At 45.6% G+C, this 22,516-nt stretch overlaps 1 protein-coding gene across 1 annotated transcript in view; it reads left to right on the forward strand.

The window, feature by feature from the left end:
- ATP10B (ATPase, class V, type 10B) overlaps nucleotides 1-22,516 on the forward strand; it is a 111,275-nt gene that overhangs the window by 53,112 nt on the left and 35,647 nt on the right. The window contains exons 9-13 of the mRNA XM_008587192.1: nucleotides 9,500-9,691; nucleotides 11,194-11,794; nucleotides 14,142-14,251; nucleotides 18,185-18,311; nucleotides 21,207-21,391. Of these exons, the coding sequence (XP_008585414.1) occupies nucleotides 9,500-9,691; nucleotides 11,194-11,794; nucleotides 14,142-14,251; nucleotides 18,185-18,311; nucleotides 21,207-21,391 (1,215 nt within the window). The remainder of the gene's footprint in view (nucleotides 1-9,499; nucleotides 9,692-11,193; nucleotides 11,795-14,141; nucleotides 14,252-18,184; nucleotides 18,312-21,206; nucleotides 21,392-22,516) is intronic.

A 22,516-nucleotide genomic window follows, 5' to 3' on the forward strand; every position in this document is an offset into this window, starting at 1 on the left:
AGAACAAGTGAAGAAATTGAGTTCCTCCCCCTAGATTCCACGCATTCCCAAGGCCAGAACTGGTGCCTTCTGACTCCTGTGCTATTTCTCTTTCCTCTGCACATGCTCTTTCTCCAGGGAACAAAAAAAACACATCATCTGAAATCTTCTGTGCCTGCAGAAAAGGCCATAACGAGCCTTGGTTATCTTGAACAAGAGGTACATACTAACAGAAGGAACCTAAAGTGCTATTATCCCACTATAAGAAAATTAAATTTCAAAAATGACTCTTTTGGTCAACTTCTTCCCAGTCTTTCATTTCCCCATGAATACACACACACACACACACACACACACACACACACACACACAACTACATTTATTTAACATTGTTGGCAATCATGGTATGTATTTATTGTAGGTGCCAGGGTTTTCTCACCTAAGATGATATCAAAATGTTTTCCATATTGCCACCTAGTATTCAAAATTCAAGACTGCATTTTCTGACTGTGATAAAGGAGAAATGTGTTCTAGATCATTACTCATCTAACTGTGGGTGAGTACAAAGTTGAGTTAACTCTGTTGCATCATTGTCATGCACAGAAATGCAACATTAGCAAGGACAAAACAAAAGCAGTGTGTTAAGACACATGACCCTCATACACACACAGGAGAAATGGTGCATAGAGGCCTTTGGGAAGATTTTTACGATTGTTTTTTAAATTTTCCCAAGTGAGATAACAACAGAACATGCATATCGTCAAATCTTTCTCTTCTTTAATTCTGTCCCCTCTGAAAGGAACACTCTTCCCCCAGCTCTTTACCTACATATTTGTAAAATGACTAGTGAATTTTCATTAGGCATAGATTCTTCTAGTTCTAGATACCCTGGGCATCCCATGTGCTTGAGAATGTCTCCCCTAGGACACAGAGGGAAAAATAGGAAGCTGTTTTTTGTGGATCTCAGTTGGAAAACACAAACTTACTGCCCTTTGTTCAACCTGACAAATCTCAGTAGCCCAGAAAAAACTGCAGCCTTGAACTGGCCAGTGTAACTTTTACACAGGACCCTTAGTAGATGGTCAGCGAGAGGGACACACTAACCCAAGCTATCTCCAGATCTTGGTGGTCATCGTTCTGCCCCAGCTGGCAGTTTCAAAGGCCCGTTCTAAGTTCATTCAGTAGTAATAAGGACATTGACATATGGATAAAGTCCCCATTCTTGTTGCCTGGGCAGGTGAGGATGGTGACAAGTTCTGTTTATGAACAGCTAGGTGTGCTATTCTATAGGCAGGTTGCTTAAAAATCTGTGGTTAGTGGGAAAACAGCATCCGTAGGTAGCTTTTAGGGAGGGCACTAGGCTAAGAGTCAGGAAATGTAGCCTCTGATTTCAGCTCTGCTACTCGCTTGCTGGGTAAGCGTAAGCAACATGTTAAACCTCATTCTATCTTCTTTGATCACCTGAAAATACTTTACTTTCAATTCTCATCAGGTTGTTCTCAAAATGAAATAACGTAACATTTGTGCTGACCTAGAAGATCCCTTCCAGCTATGCAGTAGGCACATTTGGGTCCAATGCCCCAGGTTTTCCTCTCAGTCCCACCATGTATTATTAGCTCCATGACTGTGATCAACTTACTGAGCTCAAAGCCTCAATTTCCCCATCATTAGAATGGGGATGATTGTTCTGGCTCATGAGTTTATTTTGAAGATTTAATTCTTAAAATCATGTGTTTTAGACAGACAGATAACTAATGGAAGTTTTAAATGATCTTTCTAATGAGAAGCTGTCTGCCTTGGACAAATATTCACATATCTGATGTCAGGGAGGGGAAACAGGGAGTTTCATAAAATACAATGGTTGATCTCTCTCCCATTATATCCCCATTTCTGGTATATTTGGTCTAGGGTAGGGCTTGAGCATTTGTATTTTTATTTCTGATGATTCCAGTGAGCGGCTAAGATTAAGAACCTCTCTAAGAAGATCACCACCCCTCCAGGAAATAGTCTTCAATTGGCTCAAATGGGCACCTTCGACAGCTTGGGAGTAGACGCTGAAGGGGGTGATTTATGGTGCCTTAAAGGACTTTTATGCTAACACGCAAACTATCTCTGGCTGAGTCAGATCCTTGTAGTAGACCCTCGAGAGCTCCTGTGGCAGTCCAGGTGGACCACCTCTTGTGCCCACCCACCCGTCCTTGGTAGGCTCTCTGAGCTTGCCCCTCTCCCACCTGCCTTCTGTGCCCTCCTCCGCCTGCTCACCTGGCGTCTGCTCTGGTCTGATATCTCTTGGAACCACCAGTTCTTTACCTTCCCTTTGTGATCTCAGCCAGAACTTGCCTCTGAAACCCCCAGGGTACCGGATCTTGGCAGAGCATTCCACCAGATTCTAAAAAAGCCGGTTGCTGGTCTCCTTGGCTCTTTGCTTTAAACCAAAAAATAAAACAAGAATCAACTATAGGAATAGCAGCAAAAGCTGGTGTGGTTTTTTGTTTTGGTTCGGTTTTTGGTTTTTTTCTTTCACTACAAGTAGCAAGAAAGCATCAGTGAGTGTCACCTAATTGACTGCTATAAAATCTTTGACTTTAAGGTGGGGGGGGCGGGTAACATACTTATGAAAATAGTGAGTTTGGAGCCAATGTTTAATAATACTGGCAGATGGAAAATGAAATGCCTTTTTTTCTCTGGTCTGTAAGCAGCCAAGATTTGAGCAGAGTCTTTGTTTAGAAGTGCCACTTGCAGGATGTTTTCCAGAACCATCAGACCAAAAAATATCTTCCTAATCATAAAATTCTCACTGGGGCCAGCTAGGCTCCTCCAAACTTCACCACCACTCCCTCTGTGGGCTCACCCCACCCCTCCAGAGAGAACGCAACAGAGAGGAGCGGAGGAGGTGTCATTGGCCTTCTGGCTCCTTTCCCTAACCTCGGCCTTTCTTTCTTTGGAAGAGATTTATGCAGCACTCTCAGTCTGCTCCAGATTGGCAGGACAACCCACATAAACACACTCCCACGGTAAACTTAGATAAGAGTCCTGACTGAATTAGCCAAGAACACACCATCTTTCTGGAAGTGATGTGACCACACAGAACAGGAACAGGTAAAGCCTGTCTTAGCTGTGCTTCCCTCAGTCCTCAGGCTCCCAAATGGGTGTGAGGGCATACAGAGCTGCAGTGACACTGTTCACAAGAGGTGGGGTCTGGCAGGATCTGGAAAAGTCCCTTCATGCATAACCACTGAGGTTTTTTTGGGGGGGAGGGGTTTATGTCTCATTTTTGGAAAAGCTTACCCTAACAATCCATGTGCTTCTATTACAGAGAACATTTACTAACATTGGGTTTTCCTGGTTTTTCATCCAAACTAAATATCATCAAGTTCATAACCTCAGCCAGGGCAAAAGCATCACTGCCCTGAGCAATATTTCAGCCTCCAGCTCCCCAGCAACTGGGAAAGTCTGTTTCCACAGTAGTGATACGGCCACATGGTTAAGTAGTCAAAAGGAACCAAAGGGAGACAGTGGAAATAAGTGTCCCTCCCGCCCTTGCTCCCCACCACCTCAGAGACACCACTATTAGCAGCTTCTTCTATATCCTTCCCAGAGGTGCTTTACCTATGCAGAGGCCCACAAGTGTGGCCTACACACGAGCCCGTCTTCTACCACAGGTGGAAACTACCAGACATACTGCTTTGGACTTCACTTTTTTTTTTTTTTTAACCTAGTGAATCTCAGAGAATATTTCCTGTGTATTGATAGAAAGATGGATAGATACTCAATAGAGATCTGCCTCACCTACTTTTAATGGCTGATAGAATTTGTTGGATGGTTGAGCCATCATGTTTTTACATGTGTGAGTTTTTCTTACACTATTAATTCTTAGAGCATAATTGCTAAATTGGGCACTATGTGCATTTTTTATTTGATTGATCCTTCCCAAGAGGTTGTACAAGTTGAGACACTCACCAAAAACAAATAGAAGGATCTGTTTCCTCCCACCTATACCAATTCTCCCACCACTGCCAATATGATCAGTCTACAATTTTTAGAATAGCCCTTCATTTCTTTGGTCAGTCAGCCAACAAACAACTCTATGGTACATATTGTGCTAAGCAAGGGATGTAAAGTCTAGTAGGGCATTGCCCTTGATTTCAGGATCTTACAGCCCAATGAAGGGGCAAGAAGAACACCAGTGGCCACAGGACAGTGCTCTCTTACTGGAACAATGGGTGCAGAGGGGCCATGGGAGCCCAACAGAGGTACAGCTGCATCATCCTGCGGCATCAGGGAGGCTTCCTGGAAGTGTTAGCACCTGAGCCAATTTTTGAGACAAAATTAAAGGTGAACAAGAGAAATGAGAAGAGCATCTAGTGGGGAGGGGTAAGGAGTGCAGGTTGTTGAAAGAAGAGAGGTTGTGCAAGCAAGATGGAGAACTGGGGTTCTTAGGAGCAGCCGGGATGAAATGTCAAGTCAGGGGAAAGTGAAGGAGGAAATGCAGACATAGAAGGAACCATGCCACGAAAGGTTTTCTTCCCGGCCTAGGCACCAGGGTTTCTGTTTATTTCCACAGCTGGCTCTATGGATTCCTATAGAACAAACTGCTGCACCCAGTCAGTGATAGTCACCAATGTGAACTGGGGTGAGTTATCATTAAAACTGAGGAGAATAGAAGAATGGAGTTTGGCCAACTTCTTTCAGCCTTCAGTGTGGGAACACATCCCAGACAGAAAGGAAATGGGAGCAGTACAGTGGCCACGTAGCATAGACCGTTGCTACTCAAACTGTGGTCCTCGGACCAGCAGCACGAGCACCACCTGGGAGCTTGTCAGAAATGCAGATGTTCATGCCCACTCCAGACCTACTGAATTTCTGCATTTTCATAAGGTCCCAGGTTGATTTGTGCGCATATTAAAGTCTGGGAAGTACTGGTATAGTGTTTAAGAGTTCAGGCTTCAGCATCAGACAGACTGGATTCAAGTCCCAGCAAATTATTTGTGACTTCGTGACCTGGGACAAGTTATCTATCTTCAATGAGCCTCATTTGCCTCATAATTACAATGGCAGAATGCTGATAGCTATCTCAATGCTGTTATGATGATTAGATAATGCACATGAAAGCACTTAGCAAAGTGCCTGACTTTGCTATACATTCTCAAAAAATGTAGTCTAATGATAATAATAGGACCCTCGAGGGTATAGTTTGAGCTCTGAGAGCACCTTCTTCAAAGAGGGTTTGTATGAGTTTCAGGTATTCTGTAATAGAAAGAAATTCAACCAGTTGAGTAACTGGCTGCCACAAAGCTCTAATTTGAAAAACTGGTAGCTGCACAAATTTTTGTTTCTTTTCCCTCAGAGAAACAGACTGGCCTCGGGGCCAGCAGTGGGCAGGGATGCTTTTTTCTTTCTAAGTTCTCTAAGTGCCAACTTCCTGCCTCAATGTTCATGAAGCACACAGGAGACCAGTGGGCTGGAGCAAAAGGAACCATGAAGAGCCTTGCCTTGCAGAGACAGGTCTGTGGTGACTGCAGAAACATTACAAAACTGAAACCTGCCCTGGCACCTGCAGGCTGGGCCTGCTGCAATGCCAGACAGAAGTGGGCCCTTTGTGGAGGAGACTTATTTTTTAGCGCATGGTTATGTGATTGGATAGAAATATATTAAAGCATTTAAGTTTTAAGTTTTCACAAAGAGATGCCAAGAGTTAATCAGTCGTGAGGTAGTGTAGTATCATAGGAAGGAGTCAGTCAACACATGCTTTGAGTGTCTGCAATCTGGGAGGCACAGGGGACACGAGAGAAACAGTCTCTGCCCTCATAGACTAGAGGGTAAATGGACTATTAAATAACTATTAAATAAACTAGTAAATAACTATTAAATCATTTTAACCATGTCACTGTTTGGAAATACATAATGCTATGTAAGGGCCAGCAGCATCCTGTTCACATACCTCTCCCCAAAAGAAAAGGAATGTACAGTTGTCCCTCAATATCCTCGGGGACCCCAGGTCTCCCATGGATACCAACATCCGTGGATGTTCAAGTCCCTGGAATAAAATGGCATAGTACTCGTATATAGCCTACACACATCCTCCAATACACTTTAAATCATCTCTAGATTACTTAATGCCTAATACGTTGTAAATGCTATGTAAATAGTTGTCATACTATATTTTTATATTTTTTATTTGATTTTTTAAAATATTTTCAATTTGCAATTGATTGAATCCACAGATGCTGAACCTGTGGATATGGAGGACATACTGTAATTTTTTTATTCTTCAGTTTATTATAAAATAGGCTTAGTGTTAGATGATTTTGCCCAACTGTAGTCTAACATAAGTGTTCTGACCATGTTTAAGATAGGCGAGGCTAAGCTATGATGTTTGGAAGATTAGATGCATTAAATGCATTTTCAACTTAAGATCTATATTTTTAACTTATGATGGGTATATTGCAACATAATTTCAAGGAGCATCGTATGACTATTTCAGGCATACTGTAATTTTAAAAAAAGGAAGATCCACATAATTCCCTTTATAATCTCATGGACTGTGTGCTGAGCCTTAAGGATTAGATATACAGCCCATCCATTGTGTTTGGGATGCCAGACACTAAAGACGCTGGCTGGCTGTCAGCAAGTCTCAAAGCTCACTTCCTTCTCATGGAGGATTTTGCCTAGTATGCAGTTAAGAGCATAAATTCTAAAGTCAGACTATCTGGAGTCAGCTGAAGGAATCCCTCCCACCTACTGTGTGATGTTAGGCAAGATACCTAATTTCTCTGGGCCTCAGTTTCCTCATCTGAAATACAGAGGTAATTGGAGAATAATGGCACTTGACAGATGGTGTTGCTGCCGGGATGCAATGAGATCATTGACGTACCCAGAACATAAGAAACACTATGTGAACATGAGCACTCATGATTATGAGAAACAGGTTCAGAGTTCCCCGAATGGTGTTAGTGAATGGATGACAAGTACTGGATGGAGCCTGGAATCTGGTTAAAGCAGTTTGCAGAGGCACATTAATAAGTAAATACAGCTACTTTACCATGACCACAGGAAGGAAAAACCCTAGACTAGCAGTTCAGGGGTCTGAGCTCTGATTCTGGCTTTTTACTGATTTAGGGGTGACATTAGTCAAATCAGCCCATCCCTCTGGGTTTCAATTATGCTGGGATTAGCTTCACATCAGTTTGGGACTGTGAAAATCTGATGAGGTCGCATAAATGAAATCGCTTGGGAAGGTAGGAAGAGCTTCATGAAAGTGAGCTCCTTTTATGAAGACCGCGCTCAAAGGCAGAGAGGATGGATCATGCACTTGTCCTTCCCAAGATTTCTTTTTTTTTTTTTGTCTTTTTTTGTGTCCGGCAACGGATCGCAACCCTCAGTGTCGCGCCTGTACCGGACTGGGACCGGCAACAGGATCACAACCCTCGGTGTTGCTCCCGCCCCTCACTCAGCCAGTGAGCGAACCGGTCTGTATGTGGGATCCGAACCCTCGGTGGGAGCGCCACCGCGCTCCCAAGCGGTGCACTGTAGCAGTGTGCCACCGGGCCGGCCCACCTTCCCAAGATTTCTGAAAATAATGTCACCACATGGCATAGATGACTCACTATCGCTAACAGGACAATGGAAGTAAATGCAGATTTGATGCAGTTTTACAAGCACTCTTCCTTTTGACAAGTAGACTTTCTCTGGAAGTTGTCTTCTTAAGATGATATGAATAAGTTGTGGTGTGTTGACTCTTGGAGAGCATCCTAAATGAACAGTGGAAATCTTGAAGTGTGTGGGCTCCACACTTGAGAAGTGTACCTGAATTTCTTCCCCTGAGGCTCTCACCTGTGCCGACAGCCCTAGGGAGGACCGAATGGGACTTCTGGAATCATTGCCCTCTGTCTTCAACCTGCACAAATCAATCAAGGTTCTCTCAGTCTATCTTTTTTCGACCATTGACTCTCTTCTAAACTTTATCCATGAACTCTGAACACTGATAGAAATGGTCTTATGTGGAACCTTCTTTGCAAATGGCTTTTGTCTTATCTAATTATTGAGAGTCAGTGTTTGTTGAGCTTTGGCTTCAAACAAAGCTGTGGTTAGAGCTCTAGAAGATACAACCTCAAGAAAAATTCGATATCTCTATCTTTGAGACTCTTACCTTATCTCTAGAGAGATTAAACAGACACAAGAAAGGTGAATTTTAAAGGTAGGTTAGGTCAAGAGGGTGGTGCGGAGGTAGACAGCACAGGACGCTGCTGCTACCGCTGCCCCCACCACCTCCACTGTGGTTCTGCATGTTTTCACCACCCAAAAGGAGCTTGACTGGCATCAGACTCTGGGAAGTTGGGGGGAGGAGGGTTATGATGGAGCCAGGACAAGAGAAAATACATACATGCATACATACATACGATATAGGTCAGTATGTAATGAATTCCAGAGAGGTGGTTCAAGTGGCAGCTTCTACAAAGATGTGAAAAATTGGAAGCCCTTGAGTCAGTTCCAGCCCATACGAGAGAGAGAGGAAGGAAGGAAGGGAGGGAGGGAGGGAGGGAGGGAGGAAGGAAGGAAGGAAGGAAGGAAGGAAGGAAGGGAGGAAGGAAGGAGGGAGGGAGGGAAGGAAGAGAGGGAGGGAGGGGTCATGCGTCATCTCTGCTTTGTCTTGAAAATCAGGAGATCTGGCAAACTGAAGCAGCATTGGAGTATTCACTAGTCAGGGCAGCCGCCACCCTTTAGACAGGGTAGGACTTGCCAGACCTCACGGCTCCCACCATCCCATAAAGTCCTCAGCTGTACTGTGGCCCACTTCCCTCATTCATCTCATATTATTACTCCCATGGACATTCTGAATTCAAGATCCTGCCACTGTGGCTCAGAAGCAAGAGGATTCACTGAGACTGGATGAGATCTCCTGGACAGGTGGAACTTCTTATGGGATTCAAGTCTAGGTAGGATCTTGGTAGATGGGAGAGGATTTTTCAAACCAAGTGTGATCAGAGGCATAGAAGTAGAGTACACTTCCAGAAGTGGTGAGAGTAAAGAACAGAATTGCAAACTGTGGAAGAATCTAGATGCCAGATGAATTGATCATGTTAATGGTGAAGATCTCCTGAAGGTTTTTTGAAGTCATGAGTACCGTGAGGAAAATGGAGTTTTAGGAATGCTGCACTGGTGATACATAGAAAAGAAAAGAGGTGAGAGGCAGCAGCATCAATTTAGCGACTGGCACAGTGATCCAGGATGAGAATTAGAGGGTTTAAGCAAGGCTGGAAGCAGCAGGAATGGAATCAAGTGGTGGGGAGACACTGGGAGGAAAGAACTACCAAGCCTGGTAGCTGATGCACACACACACGGGGAGGAATCAAATAAGAATAGGCAATGACCAGGCCTGTGGGAGAGAGAGATGTGCTGTTTGCAAGATCACAGCGAAGACTGTATCATTCTTTCCCCAGGCATGCAAAGAAGCGGCTGGAGGTGTCCTTCCTTCTCAGCCCCTTCAGGAAAGACTCTCACTCAGGCTTTTCTCTTACAGGAAAAAGATGTGACTCCAGATAGAAACCTACTGCCCAAGGTGCGAGACGCTGCCCTGTGGCTAGAGACCTTGTCAGACACCAGACCTGCCAAGCCTTCCCTCTCCACCACCTCCTCCGTTGCTGACTTCTTCCTGGCCTTGACCATCTGCAACTCTGTCATGGTGTCCACAACCACAGAGCCCAGGCAGAGGGTAAGGACTGGTGATGGTTGGGAGTGGGGTGGAGGAGAGGTAGGGAAGTACAAGGCAGGGTAGGGGCAAGGACAGAAGCCCTGATCAGGGAGACATGACACTTGGGTCCTGGCCACAGTGTCACTGTTTATCACCGTGAGACCTTGAACAGATGTCTTATCCTCTCTGGGTCTGTTTCCTCATTTTTAAATAAAATGGAAAAAAATTACACATGAACTCTCTGTGTAGCTTTCAAATTTTGTCTACCTGTCTGCAGGGTAGATATTAAGAGTTAATGTTTACTGAGCACTTGGCTATGTGCCAGGGTTTATGTCAAACATTTTACCTGCATTATCATTTAATCCTCACAACCCAACAACTCTAAGTGGTATGTCCTTGGATTTAACAAGTGAAGAAATGGTGGCCTCAGATAACTTGAGTAACTCGGTGAAGGATGGATGGTTAATGCATGACAGAGTCATCTGTATGACTCCAGAATGGCTCCTAGTAATATTACATCATACTGGTCTCTGCTGTTATGCAGCAGTTAAAAATAATTAATTCTGCATGTGATTTTCATCCCATGGAAATAATGCAGCAGGATGGTTATTTATGTAAAGTTATACTTTGAAATCTACTGAAGGTAGATTTCTCTTCAATTATCCACAACTCTCAGCCAAGCTCCCTTGTGACTCACTGATGAGAACAGTTAGGTGGTACAACTTGTGGCTACAAAACCCAGAAAAGAGGGTTCACCGAGGCACTAAGCCACAACGTCCCCTTATTATGCCCAGATTCCAAACCACCCTGAAAAGTCACCTCAGCCACTGAAAAGCCACTACATTACCAGAAATCTCCAGAAAGCTCTTGAAGGCAGAAAGCATTATTTGAAAAACTCACCCTATTTTTGAGAGGGGAAGAAGTGCCATTTGTGAAAGGGCAGTGTCCAACTCCCAATTTTCACATTAATGAGGGGGCATTAGCTGGAAGACAGCTTAAGAGTCCAGTCTCTGGAGTCAGGCAGACCCAGCTTTGAGTCCCAGCTCCACAACCTACACACTGGGTGACCATGGCCAACTTATTTAACCTCTGTGTGTCTCAGTTTTCTCACCCTTAAGTCGGGATAATGATAGTATCCCACAAAGTTGCCAGGAGAATGAAATGAGATACTGCACACAAAGATAAAGCAGATAGGATTATGGCAAGGGTTTGGGGGAATATGAGCTACCACGAGTATCTGATGTTTATCTCCTTTTCTTTCTTGTTTTACTATCGGAGTAGGATGATCAAAAGATAGAGGACAATGATCATAGCCAGACCTTAGAACGTCAGGGCTGGAAGGAAACATCTGACCTAACTCCCTCATTTTGTGGGTGGGTAAACTGAGGCCCATAGAGGAGAGGAGACATGCCCAAGATCACAGAAAGCCCACATAATCCACTGATACTTCGCATTCTGAATAAGATAACTTGATATTATTTCCAACACTGAGTAACGTTCTCCTTTCCTCCTTTAACCTCAAGGTCACCATCCCACCCTCAAACAAGGCTCTGGGGATGTCCTTAGAGAAGATTCAGCAGCTCTTCCAGAGGTTGAAGCTATCAAGCCTCAGCCAGTCATTCTCATCCACTGTGCCCTCTGACACAGACCTGGGGGAGAGTTTGGGGGCAAACATGCCCACCACAAACTCGGATGAGAGGGACGATGCATCTGTGTGCAGTGGCGGCTCCTCCACCGATGGTGGCTACAGGAGCAGCACGTGGGACCAGGGCAACATCCTGGGGTCTGGGTTGGGCACTTCCATGGAGGACATGCTGGAGGCCCCAGTGGCAGGCCTGGCCAGCCCTGAGCTCTGTTATGAGGCCGAGAGCCCTGACGAGGCAGCCCTGGTACATGCTGCCCATGCCTACAGCTTCACCCTGGTGTCCCGGACACCTGAGCAGGTGACTGTGCGCCTGCCCCAGGGCACCTGCCTCACCTTCAATGTCCTGTGCACTCTGGGCTTCGACTCTGTCAGGAAGAGAATGTCCGTGGTTGTGAGGCACCCACTGACTGATGAGATCATTGTCTACACCAAGGGAGCCGACTCGGTCATCATGGACCTGCTGGAAGACACAGCCTGTGGTGAGTCCTGCCTCACCAGGGCTCCAGAAACAGAGAGTTTCATAGTTCCAGAGGCAGTGTGGAGTGGGAATGAGGAGCTCAGGTGACAGCGTCACCTAGACCAGCAGGTCCCACCTGGAAACCAGGTCCCCAAGATGCTCTCCTCAAAGCAGGATCCTTAAGTCACACTGCATTTTACATTTAGTTGTCCTGGAGACTAGAGAGCTCATTAACATATTAAAGACTACATTTTTATAGCAGAGAAACCTCTTTAACTTTATTCCAGTTTCCAGTTTTCTAAACTCATCTAAATATGGATTATCTACACACATCTTTTTGCACCAGAGCATCCATTAACATACCCTAGAACACCTCATGGTCCTAACTCTTCACTTTGGAGAGAAAACAGCTCAACCCAGAAAGAGAAGTGACTTAGGAGAGGTGACACAGCTAACTAGTGGTAAATACCAGGCCCAGGTATCCTGCATCCCAGTTCAGAGCTCTTTTCATGCTGTCAGAATTCTGCACTGGGCTCAGCTCACTCTGGAAAGCCTCAGGTGTTCCTCTTCATCATCCCTTTCCCCAGCCTTCCCCAAGATGGATTTTCATAAATTTGCTCTGAGCCAGAAAAATGTTCCAAAGTCCCTACATATCCGTGTCCAATTTTGGAGCAGTATGAATTAGTATGCAGCCACTTCCTGATTGCTAACAAGGAGAAGACAGTTATGGGGCTGCGATTTTCCCAGGATAGTAGATTCTAGCCAAGCTTTAGAATTGCCCAGGCAGCCCGGTGCCTCCTGCATTATCAGCTGTGGATCAGAGCCAAGAGGTTCATGGAGATTGATTAGTGTTTAGAATAGGAAGGGAGCTAATTACTTCTCTTCATCCCCAGATTCTGGCAGACAAGTGAATTCAGTGCTTCTGAGTCAAGGGAGCCATGGCATTCTATCCCTGGGCATCACATATCCAAGCTGCCCCAGAGATGTTTTTTTTATTTGTTCCTCACCTGATTGGTGAGGCTTAGAGATGCTTCCCGTGAAAGACACATATACAGTGTTACTATAAAAGTTGAGAAGCAAAAATCTGAAAGACAGGGGGAAAATAACTCCAGGTTTAATATATTTATGGTGTTTGAACATTCAATTTGACTCCGAGGTTCCCAGCAGCCTGAGCAGAAAGGTAAACTCAAAGGCTCACAAGTGGAAGACAAAAGGGTTTCATCTCAGGAGATTGTGTCCTTGAAAATAAAATATTGTAAATCGTGCTCAATAAGAGAATGCATACATGAAGACTGCTTAAGGCACCAGGAAAATAGTAGCGCCTGAAAAAATGAGAACATAATCTTTGAAAGGATTTTTATGTTGTATAAAAACAGCATTAGAGTAGCATCATGGAAAAAAATCAGACCTTGGTTGGACATCCTTACTTATACTTATTTCACTGTTAAGAATTCCATTTTTAATCTTGGATTATATGGGTGACATGCGCAGTTTCTGTTCATTACTGAAACCTCTAAAAATTTCAGTGCAGCCTTGGTAATGGATTGTGAAGTCTTTTCCAAGTTAAGGTTTACAAAGTGCTGTGATTGACAAGTGCTATCTATGACAGCTTAGATAAAGGAAGTGGGGATGGCATCAATCCTGCCCCACGTCAGCAAACCCAGGCTTAAAAATTCTAATTATCTGATAGATAAAAGTACTGGAATTTCAGGAAAAAAAGACAAATTACTTCTGACAGAAACTTACTATGTAGAACTTCACAAAATGCACTTTAAGCAACACATTGAAGTATTTTTCATACTAGATTTATAGGAAATGCAAAAAATGTTCTTCTTAGATCATTTCTTATATGGAAAGAAAGCCTAACTCAGCAAACCCAATGCGGTGAAGAACTTAGCTAATGAGACCCAGGTTCGTAGCTGTCTTAGGACCTGTCTTGATGACAGAGAGGACGATGGATACCCTAAGACTTAGAGAACAGTTTCCAAAGTCAGTCGGCCATCCAGGCCTAAACTGGCTCTGTGGAAAACACCTTAGATAACAATAAAGATTCTGGTCTCCTGATCTAGCAGGGCTTTCGGGTGTTTGAGAACAATATCTTAGACCACCTACCTTCTTCAAATAGCACTTTTCTCAGCCAGGCTTTTGATGAGAAAATGTAGACAGCAGACAATTTAAGGACTCCTGGAGTTATCACCTTCCAGAGCAACCTGACAGCCAGGAGAGCTCTTCTGTGTTTCTAAGGTGGGCTGGAAGGGGATTCCTCCTCTAAAGCATTTGTAGTCAGCTGGGAATATCCCAGGGTGTTGTGGACAGGGATCCCTAATCATTTGTACATGACCTCATGGGAGATAATGATTATTTGACAGTGGCTGACATTGCTATGGAAAAGAAGCTGAAGAAAATCCGATCCCGAACCCAGAAACATCTAGACTTGTATGCAAGAGATGGTCTGCGCACACTGTGCATCGCCAAGAAGGTAAGAACACAGTCCTCCAAGCACGCCTTGAATATCGGCAAGTAGCTGGATGGCCTTAAATCTACTTCTGTCTTTTCTTTTTCTTTATAAAAGACCCTTAGTGTTGATTGTTTTAATATTTTCAAGATTAGCTGTTATGACTCACCACAAAACCCCATGATTTTGACAATTTTGCTGGAGCAGAAATCTGAATAGCAAGGTCGCATATCAGTGTGGCTTTGTCATTCCTACTTTTCATTGTATGTGTAATGGGTAACCCATAACTTATAAAATAATTTTTTTATTTAATTTTTATTGAATCAAAATTGATTATACATATTTGGGGGTTCAACATTGAGATATGTTGATCAAATCAATATTCCTAGCACATATATTGTTACAAATCATAATTATTCTTTATGCCCCTTGTCCAATCCCTCCCCATTCCTTTTTCCCTCCCCCCTCCCCCCTCTCCCCTCTAATTACCCTAGATTTCTTCTCTCCTTCTGAAAGAACAATGGTTACTCTGTTGATTTGCTGCCCAAATGATCTGTCCAATGCTGAGAGGCATGATCAGGTCCCTCAATACAATCATAGAGTAGATGCCTCTTCTGTCACTCTGAAACGGGCTCTGTGGGGAGAGACATCCTCCTTTCTTTATCTCTGCCAGTTACTCTTCTTGTGTCAGTGCACTCTTCCAGTGGCTGGTGGGCCATCTGCATGGTGGTTGTAGCATCTAGCTGCCTTTGTGGCAGCCATGGATATCGTGGTGGCTGTGGTGGGCCACCCACATGGAAGAGATGATTTTGGCATGCTACTTGGTGCTGGCAGTGTGCCTGGTTGTGGAGAGTGTCCAATCCCTGCCTCCATACCCTGAGTCCCCAGGTGGGCCCCAAGGCGCTGGTACAGTGAGCCTGGTTGCAGGAGGGGGGATCTGGTCCCTTTCTCCATGCCCCAGGACCCTAGGCAGGTCCCAAGGCACTGGCGAGGTGTGCCTGGTTGCGGGAGAGGGGTCCGGTCTCCTTCTCCATGCCGCAGGGCCCTGGGCCGGCCCCGAAGTGCTGGCACAGTGTGCCTGGTTATGGGAGGGGGGTCTGGTCCCCTTCTCCATGCCCCAGGTCCCTGGGCAGGCCCCAAGGCTCTGGCAAGATGTGCCTGGTTGCGGGAGGGGGGTCTGGTCCCCTTCTCCATGTCTTGGGCCACTGGGTGGGGCCCTGAGGCACTGTCATGGTGTGCCTGGGTCTGGGAAGGGGGTCTGGTCCCCAGCTGCTAGCTCCGGTTCCCCGGGCGAGACCTGAGGCATTGGTGGTGTGCCTGGATGTGGGAGTGGGATCTGGTCCCGGCTCTAATCCTCAGGTTCCTGGGCAGGGCCCCAAGATGCTGGTGGTGTGAGTGGTTGTGGGCAGGAGTCCCACCCCTGGCCTCATGCCTCATGTCCCGTGGTGGGCCACAAGGCATTGCTGGTGTGCCTGGGCCAGAACCAACTTTTTGTCCTATGCTTACTTCTAACACAGAGGTACTTCCTGTGGGAACCAGTACTTGAGCTGTGTGGTTGAGTAAATTGCTGCTTTGCTACTGTTTTCCCTAGGGAAGGCTCAAGGTTTAATGGTTGATGTTATAGGTCCTTCTGGCTCTCCAGGTACTCAGTGCACCTGGGTTGTGTAGAAACTCCAATCCGGGCTTGAGTCTTTTCATCAAACTGCACCCCGTGCAATTCTGCATTCCTGACCAGTCTCCTCTGAGTGGTCCTGCACTGATTGGGGGGCGGATCAGCTGTCCTTGCTGTGTCCCGGTGTTCTCCCAGTGGGCCTGTCACCCCCACCGCCCGTGCTCCAAACATTTCCCATGGGACGGGCCCTGTACCTGTTCCTTGGGATGACTCACCGGCTTCTGAACGGCTCCCCTTTCTCAGCTGTTCTGGCTCCTTGCTCCTGTGTGGGTCCACAGGAACCCTATCAGTGGTCTTGCTGTCCTGGGAGCCACCAAAGTCCTCTTCTCCCCTTCTGCCTCCAAGTGACTCCATCTAAAGGGCACAGCTGTGGCTTCTACCAGCTCCTGCTCCATGCGCTCCAGCATTAAAGCGGCCACATCCCGAAATGCTGAGAGCAGTTTTTTATTTCGCTCATTGTGGTTTCTCCCGCCTTCATGAGTGCCATAGGTCTCTCCTCTTCCCCTGAGCTCCAGCAGCCCCAGCTTGGCTGATGTTACATTTTTATAGTTGTAAATTCGTTGATTTGTGGGAGAGAGTGACACCGGGTCCCATCTATTCTGCCATCTTGACTGGAAACCTAAAATAATTTTTTAATGTTACAATTTTGCTTTCAAAATTTGCATTATTTGCCTAGGTTTAAAATTGGGGGGCTTTTATGTGATCAAATAAAAATCTAGACTTCTTGTTTTTCTTGAAAATTTAGAGAATCTGGCAAACTGGGTCTCCATTCTTGAATGGCAGCAATCCGCTACAACACATAGCAGCTGATTCTCCTGATGTGGGGTACATGCAGCTGTGTCCCACAGTTGGCCACAGTCCCTACCATTCCCTATTGATTGCCCTTGGCCCAGCTATAGTCAGGTAGATTACTCACCTCATGCTCTACAGATCTTTGACTTTGCAAACCCCTGCAAGAGAGGCAGGCAAAGAGCAGGGCCATCTAATGAGGCACCTAGAAGGGGGTGCTATGATGGGCATACATTTCTAGATAACTAGAAATGATTTCTCCTCCATAAATCCCCAGACTTTTCATCTCCTTTATGGTATTTAGTGCAGCATAGAGATTAAAAGCACCTACTTTTAAGCCAGATCTTCCTAGGTACAAGTCCCAATCTCACCACTTTTAAATGTGTGACCTGGAGCAAGTTTCTTTACCTCTCTGAGTTTTATCTGTAAAATGGTGCTAATGCTTCCTACCTTGTATAGTTGTCGTGAAGATTAACTAAGGTAACACATGTATGCAGCTCAGGGCAACAAATACTTACTACTGTATGGATTGTAATTATACCCTTACCACTTTATATTTTCTACTGAAATTATTTGTGTGTAGTTTGCCTCCCCAGATAGAATATGCATTCCTCAAAAGCAAAAGGCCTACCTGTGTCCCTTGGCCTTCTCTACAGTGCCATGCAGAAGCACTCAAGGAAATTTGTCACTTGGACAAAAGAATCATTCATTGCTCTTAAGAGACAGTATGCATGTAATGCCAAGAGAAGGGTCTAAAAGTGCTATGGGACTCTAAGATGTGGCCTCTAGTTGGATTCTGCCAGCTGTTGGGCACCTCCACGTGCACAACACCATGCCTGGTGGAGTGGTCCACAGGCTTTGTAAGACCTGACTGCTCCTTTCCTTTCCGGCCTTATTTCCGGCCCCTCCCCACACTGCCTTCCATGCTTCCACCAACTGACATAGTCAAGGAACAGAAAGAAGGCCAAGTTCACTGCTGTCTCACAGCCTTTGCACTTGCTCTTCCCATGGGTAACCCTTTCTTGTCACTGGATCTTGGCTTGCATGCCACCTTGTAGAAGAAACCTGAACATCCAACAAAAAGCATCCCCTCTGCCCCATTATCTGCCTACCCTGTTGCACCGTGTCATATCACCCTTTTTATTTTCTGCATAGCACTCCTTGAAATGATCTATTCTTTTAAATTATTTACTTGAATAATGTCTCCTGCCCTCCACTAGCACATAAGCCCAGGCATACAAGGACCTTGTCTTTCTTGATAATCTCCAGTGCTGAGCATAGTAGGGGCTCAACAAGTGTTTGTTGATAGTGGAACATGAGGATCAATCCTTCGTTGATTCATTCATTGAGAAAAAATATCATTGAGGAGAAAGCCCCATCTAATTACGTAGTGGAGTTCAAACAGGCCCATGGGAGGCCCGGAAGATGGGGAAGAGGGAAGGATTCCGCTTGCTGACCTACCCAAGGTTGTTAATGAGCCTCTTCCTGTCCCGTAGGTTGTAAGTGAAGAGGACTTCCAGAGATGGGCCAGTTTCAGATGTGAGGCCGAGGCATCCCTCGACAACCGAGATGAGCTTCTAATGGAGACAGCACAGCGTCTGGAGAATCAACTCACCTTACTCGGTAGTGAAAAATAAGTCATTGCACAAGAAAAGGAATGCAGCACGTTGTGGGAAGGGAGTTCTTGGCCCAGATTCTGAGAGTGCTACGAATATGTCCCAATAAGCAGCCTTCCCAGGGGTGCTCTTCCAGGTATTTGGCATAAATGTGCCATGCCAATACCCAACCCAGACTCCATACACAGCTTCCTGAGGATGCCCTGGGAACATTCCTGCACTTCCTGCTGGAAGAAGCCTATGAGCTAGCTCCTTCTCCAACAGCACACTCCTCTGTTCATGCAAATGTTTGCTGAGCACCTACTATGGGCCAAGTACTATGCCAGGCATTGGAGCTACAACAAGGTACAGGAGCCCCAGACTCTGCCCTCCCAGAGCTCAGAGTCTAGCAAGGACACTGGATGATTAAGCAAGTAATTTCAATAGAGTGTGATGAGAACTGGGCTGGAAGATGTACCAGGTGGGATGGAAACAAAAGTAGAAATGCCAACCTAGCCCCAGGGCCAGAGATGGCCTAGGGAGCCCTTTAACTAAAAGGGAGAATAGGTCAGACAAAGGGGCAGAGTGTTCCAGGCAGAAAGAGGACCAAAGGAAGGCCCAGAAGTGAGACCCTGGGCCAGCTGGAAACCCAGAGGTCTGCTGTAGCCGAACCGCAGAGTGTGGGGGAGAAATGAGGTGAGGCAAGAGAAATGATGAAGGGCTGTGTAAATCATATGCTAAAAGCCTGGAGAGGGAAAGGGGGTGAAAGCAGGGACAGATCTGTGCTTTACAAAAATTACTCTGGCTGCCGCCGTGTAGAAGTTAAGTTGGTTATGCCAAAGGAAAGTTGAGAAGCGCAGAGACTAGTCAAGAGACGGGTTGTATTTCTGTCAGAGGAAACGCATCACCAAGGGGAAGGGAGAGGCTTTAGTTATCAGGATTAATCTCTTCACACCTCAGGAGCAAGATCTAGGTAAGGCAATGCCTAAACAGCATGCACTGGCCCCACGTGGCAAAAAGCCTTCTTTCCTCTTGGTGGGCAATGCTGACCTGGAGATGAGGACCATGTCCCAGCCCTGGCATGGCCTAGCGCCCCTCCAGCTGCCCAGCCAGCAGGGGCCAAAGGGATAAGATGAGGATGGATTTCCATGTGAAAGGGAGCAGCAGCGCTTAGTAGGGAGGCTGGCAAGCAGAGAGAACTTTGCCCCCACCTCCTTCAGCCTTTTGTTTCCCGTGACTTGGCTGCTGCAGCCTTTGCCTGCTTCCTCCTTAGCTGGACACGAGGGCTCATTTTAACAAGAACCAAAGGGAGGCCAGGCCAGACAACTCTGTACCCCACATGAGGCCACCAGAAAGTAATCCCATCAGGGCGGCTGACCCCTTGTCGCCTCCGGAGGCTGCTTTTGTTTCTGCATGTCACTCTGGTCTCCACCGCTGAGAAGTGTTCATCCGCTGTTCTGCGTGGAAGAGAACACACTTGTCAGAACCTGTCGGCTCCCCTGGCTGGGAAAGGCTCTCACCGCCTTCCTGTTTCATTTTCTCTTTCACACAAATAAATGTGTTTTTCCTCCCCTTGCCTTCACTCTGCCTCACCATAATATAAATCAGATTGAGAATCTCACCTCCCAGGCTAACCCTGGGAGGGAAAGACGAGGCTCGAGCCATCACTTTTCATGGGGTTGTTTACCTGTGCGTTTGGACCTGAAATACAAAACAGGCACATTTCAGGATTAGAGAGGTTCTTTTTCTCCCCTTAAGGTGGCTTTGAAAGGAGAGGACCGGACTGAGAAGAGATTTCATCCTGCCACCAAGAAACTGGCATGCCGTTAAAAAGCCGCATTGCCTTCATGCTATCTCAAAATATGAAATGATCTTTTCAATATGCATCCAATGTAACTGCTTTGCCAACCTATTATCACTCCAGATTATTAAAAGAAACAAAATGCCTTGCTCTTGCCCGGAGTGAAATGTGTAGCCATTAGTCTGTGGTCTGAAATGAATCTCAATTTAAGTGCAGATTTATTTTTGCTTAATCACTTAGCAACTATTCAATATTTGGGTATATGTTAATCAGGGTTGGTGCAATGCTTGAGATCATTCAAAAATTATGGAATCTGCATGTTTAATTCCCTCCAAGGATATTAACAAAAACATGAGTCCCTATTAATTCTGCTGTGACCAGTTGCAGAGCAAATATTTCATCCTCTCCACTTTGCTCTATTCCTGTTGTCGCTGTGCTGGTGCAGGCCACCATCAGCTCTCTTCGACAATCCTGCTCAGCCTCCCTGAATCTCATTCTACTTCCTCCGATCTCCAATCCATTCTCTAGAATGACCTTCTTAAAGCTCAAAACTGATCCTGTCTCTCCAACTTAATGCCCTTGAATAGCTTTCTTTGCTAACAGATAAATTGCAAATTCCTTAAATAAATGAATTCAAATAACAAATTGCAACTCCTGACCAGGCTCTGCATGATCCAGCAGCCCTCACCCCACTCTGCCTCCCTTTCTGTGACTTCTTCTACTCTGACCTCTAGGCCTTCACACATGCTTATTCCTCCACCTGGAATTCTCCTCCTGCCCTACCTCTTTGCTTTAACTTCCAGGTCTGAGCTTAAATGACCCTTCCTCAGCAAGGCCCTCCCTGACACTCTAGGTGAAGTTTGGGTAACCTGGTATATTTTCACATGGCACCCTGACCTTCGCTCATGTATCTCAGGTATAAGTCTTTATCCAGTGACCTTTGAGCTCTGAGAAGGTAGAGACAAGCTCTGTCTAGTTTGCTGTTGTATCCCGGGTGCCTAGCACAGCCTGGCGCATGGGAGATTTCTAATAAACATTGCCTGGCTTCATAGGGCTTTGGGGAAATTAGACAGGCTGTTCTTGCACCATCAATGTGAGCTCTGGTGTCTTTGATTATTCCAGGGGCTACTGGGGTTGAAGATCGGCTGCAGGAAGGAGTTCCAGATACAATCGCTGCTCTGCGAGAGGCTGGGATCAAGCTCTGGGTCTTGACCGGAGATAAGCAGGAGACAGCAGTCAATATCGCCTATTCCTGCAGACTGTTAGATCAGACTGACACTGTTTACTCCATTATTACCGAGAGTCAGGTGAGGCCAAACTAGGGAACAGATGTCCAAGTACAGAGTGGCCCCTCGGCCAACAGGAGACAGACTCGTGAGTGGGATTTGAGTACACAGGGGTAGCACCCCTACCCCCAAATTACCACCAAATCTTGGAACTTGGAGGGCCCTGGAAATCATCCAGCCCAATATCCTCCACCTCATCTCCACACATGGTTGACTGGTCTCTTTTATATTACTTCTAGCTCTACTTATTAGAAAGTTCTGCCTCTCCCAAATTCCCCCCTTGGTCCAATGTTCCCATTTTACAGATGAGGAAACTGGAGACCCCTGGGGCTAAGTCACTCACCCAGGTTCACTCTGCTAGTTTCTGATAGACTGAACTAAGCCTAGAACTCTGTTCTCCTGCCAAGCTAGTGCTATTTACATTCTGCCACACTGCATACAGAAATTTGATTGTCAGTTTCTTACTATTTAAGATTAACTCGCCCATTGAAAAAGTCCCAATTAAATTGAAATTATTCTTAGTTTAAAATTTCAGCACCAATTTGTATGTCAAATTGGTCTGCCACAGAGTAGAAATCTGAAGATAATGATACATGAAGCCAGTATGTTTTGTGGGATGGAAGAGAGAAAAAAGAAGCAAAGTCCTAAAACTGCATTTTCAACCAGAACAGGTTGTAGGTGCATGGGGACTGAGGTTTGCAGACAGGGCTATGGGAAGTCTGAAGAAGCACATTCAAAACTATAATACGATTTTGTATTTAGGAGGAAAAATCTATTTTCACAATGCAAATTGCAGAAAATAAAATTCCACCATCTTCTTGGCTAATGATTATAAGAGGTGGGCATTGAGATGTATGCTCCTATCGGAAGGAAGCAGGGATTGGGTTCTATGGAGGATATTAACAAGGAAGCACCATGGTTTGGGGACAGTGGGCAGAGCACACCTGGAGACACAGGGCACACCATGGGGAGAAGGATGGAGAAGGGGGGAAAGACAAGGAAAATGAAAACAGCCAGAAAAGGAGGCAGGGAGGAAACTGGAATCTCTCACTTCTCTTTCAGTTTTACCTGAGGCTGATCTAGACCCAGAATAAAAGTTTGAGAAGGTTTATGTTTGGTTTTTATTCCATAAAGAGATCATATAAA

Source organism: Galeopterus variegatus, unplaced genomic scaffold, assembly GCF_000696425.1.
Source record: "Galeopterus variegatus unplaced genomic scaffold, G_variegatus-3.0.2 Scaffold115, whole genome shotgun sequence".
In the NCBI taxonomy this organism is placed as follows: domain Eukaryota; kingdom Metazoa; phylum Chordata; class Mammalia; order Dermoptera; family Cynocephalidae; genus Galeopterus; species Galeopterus variegatus.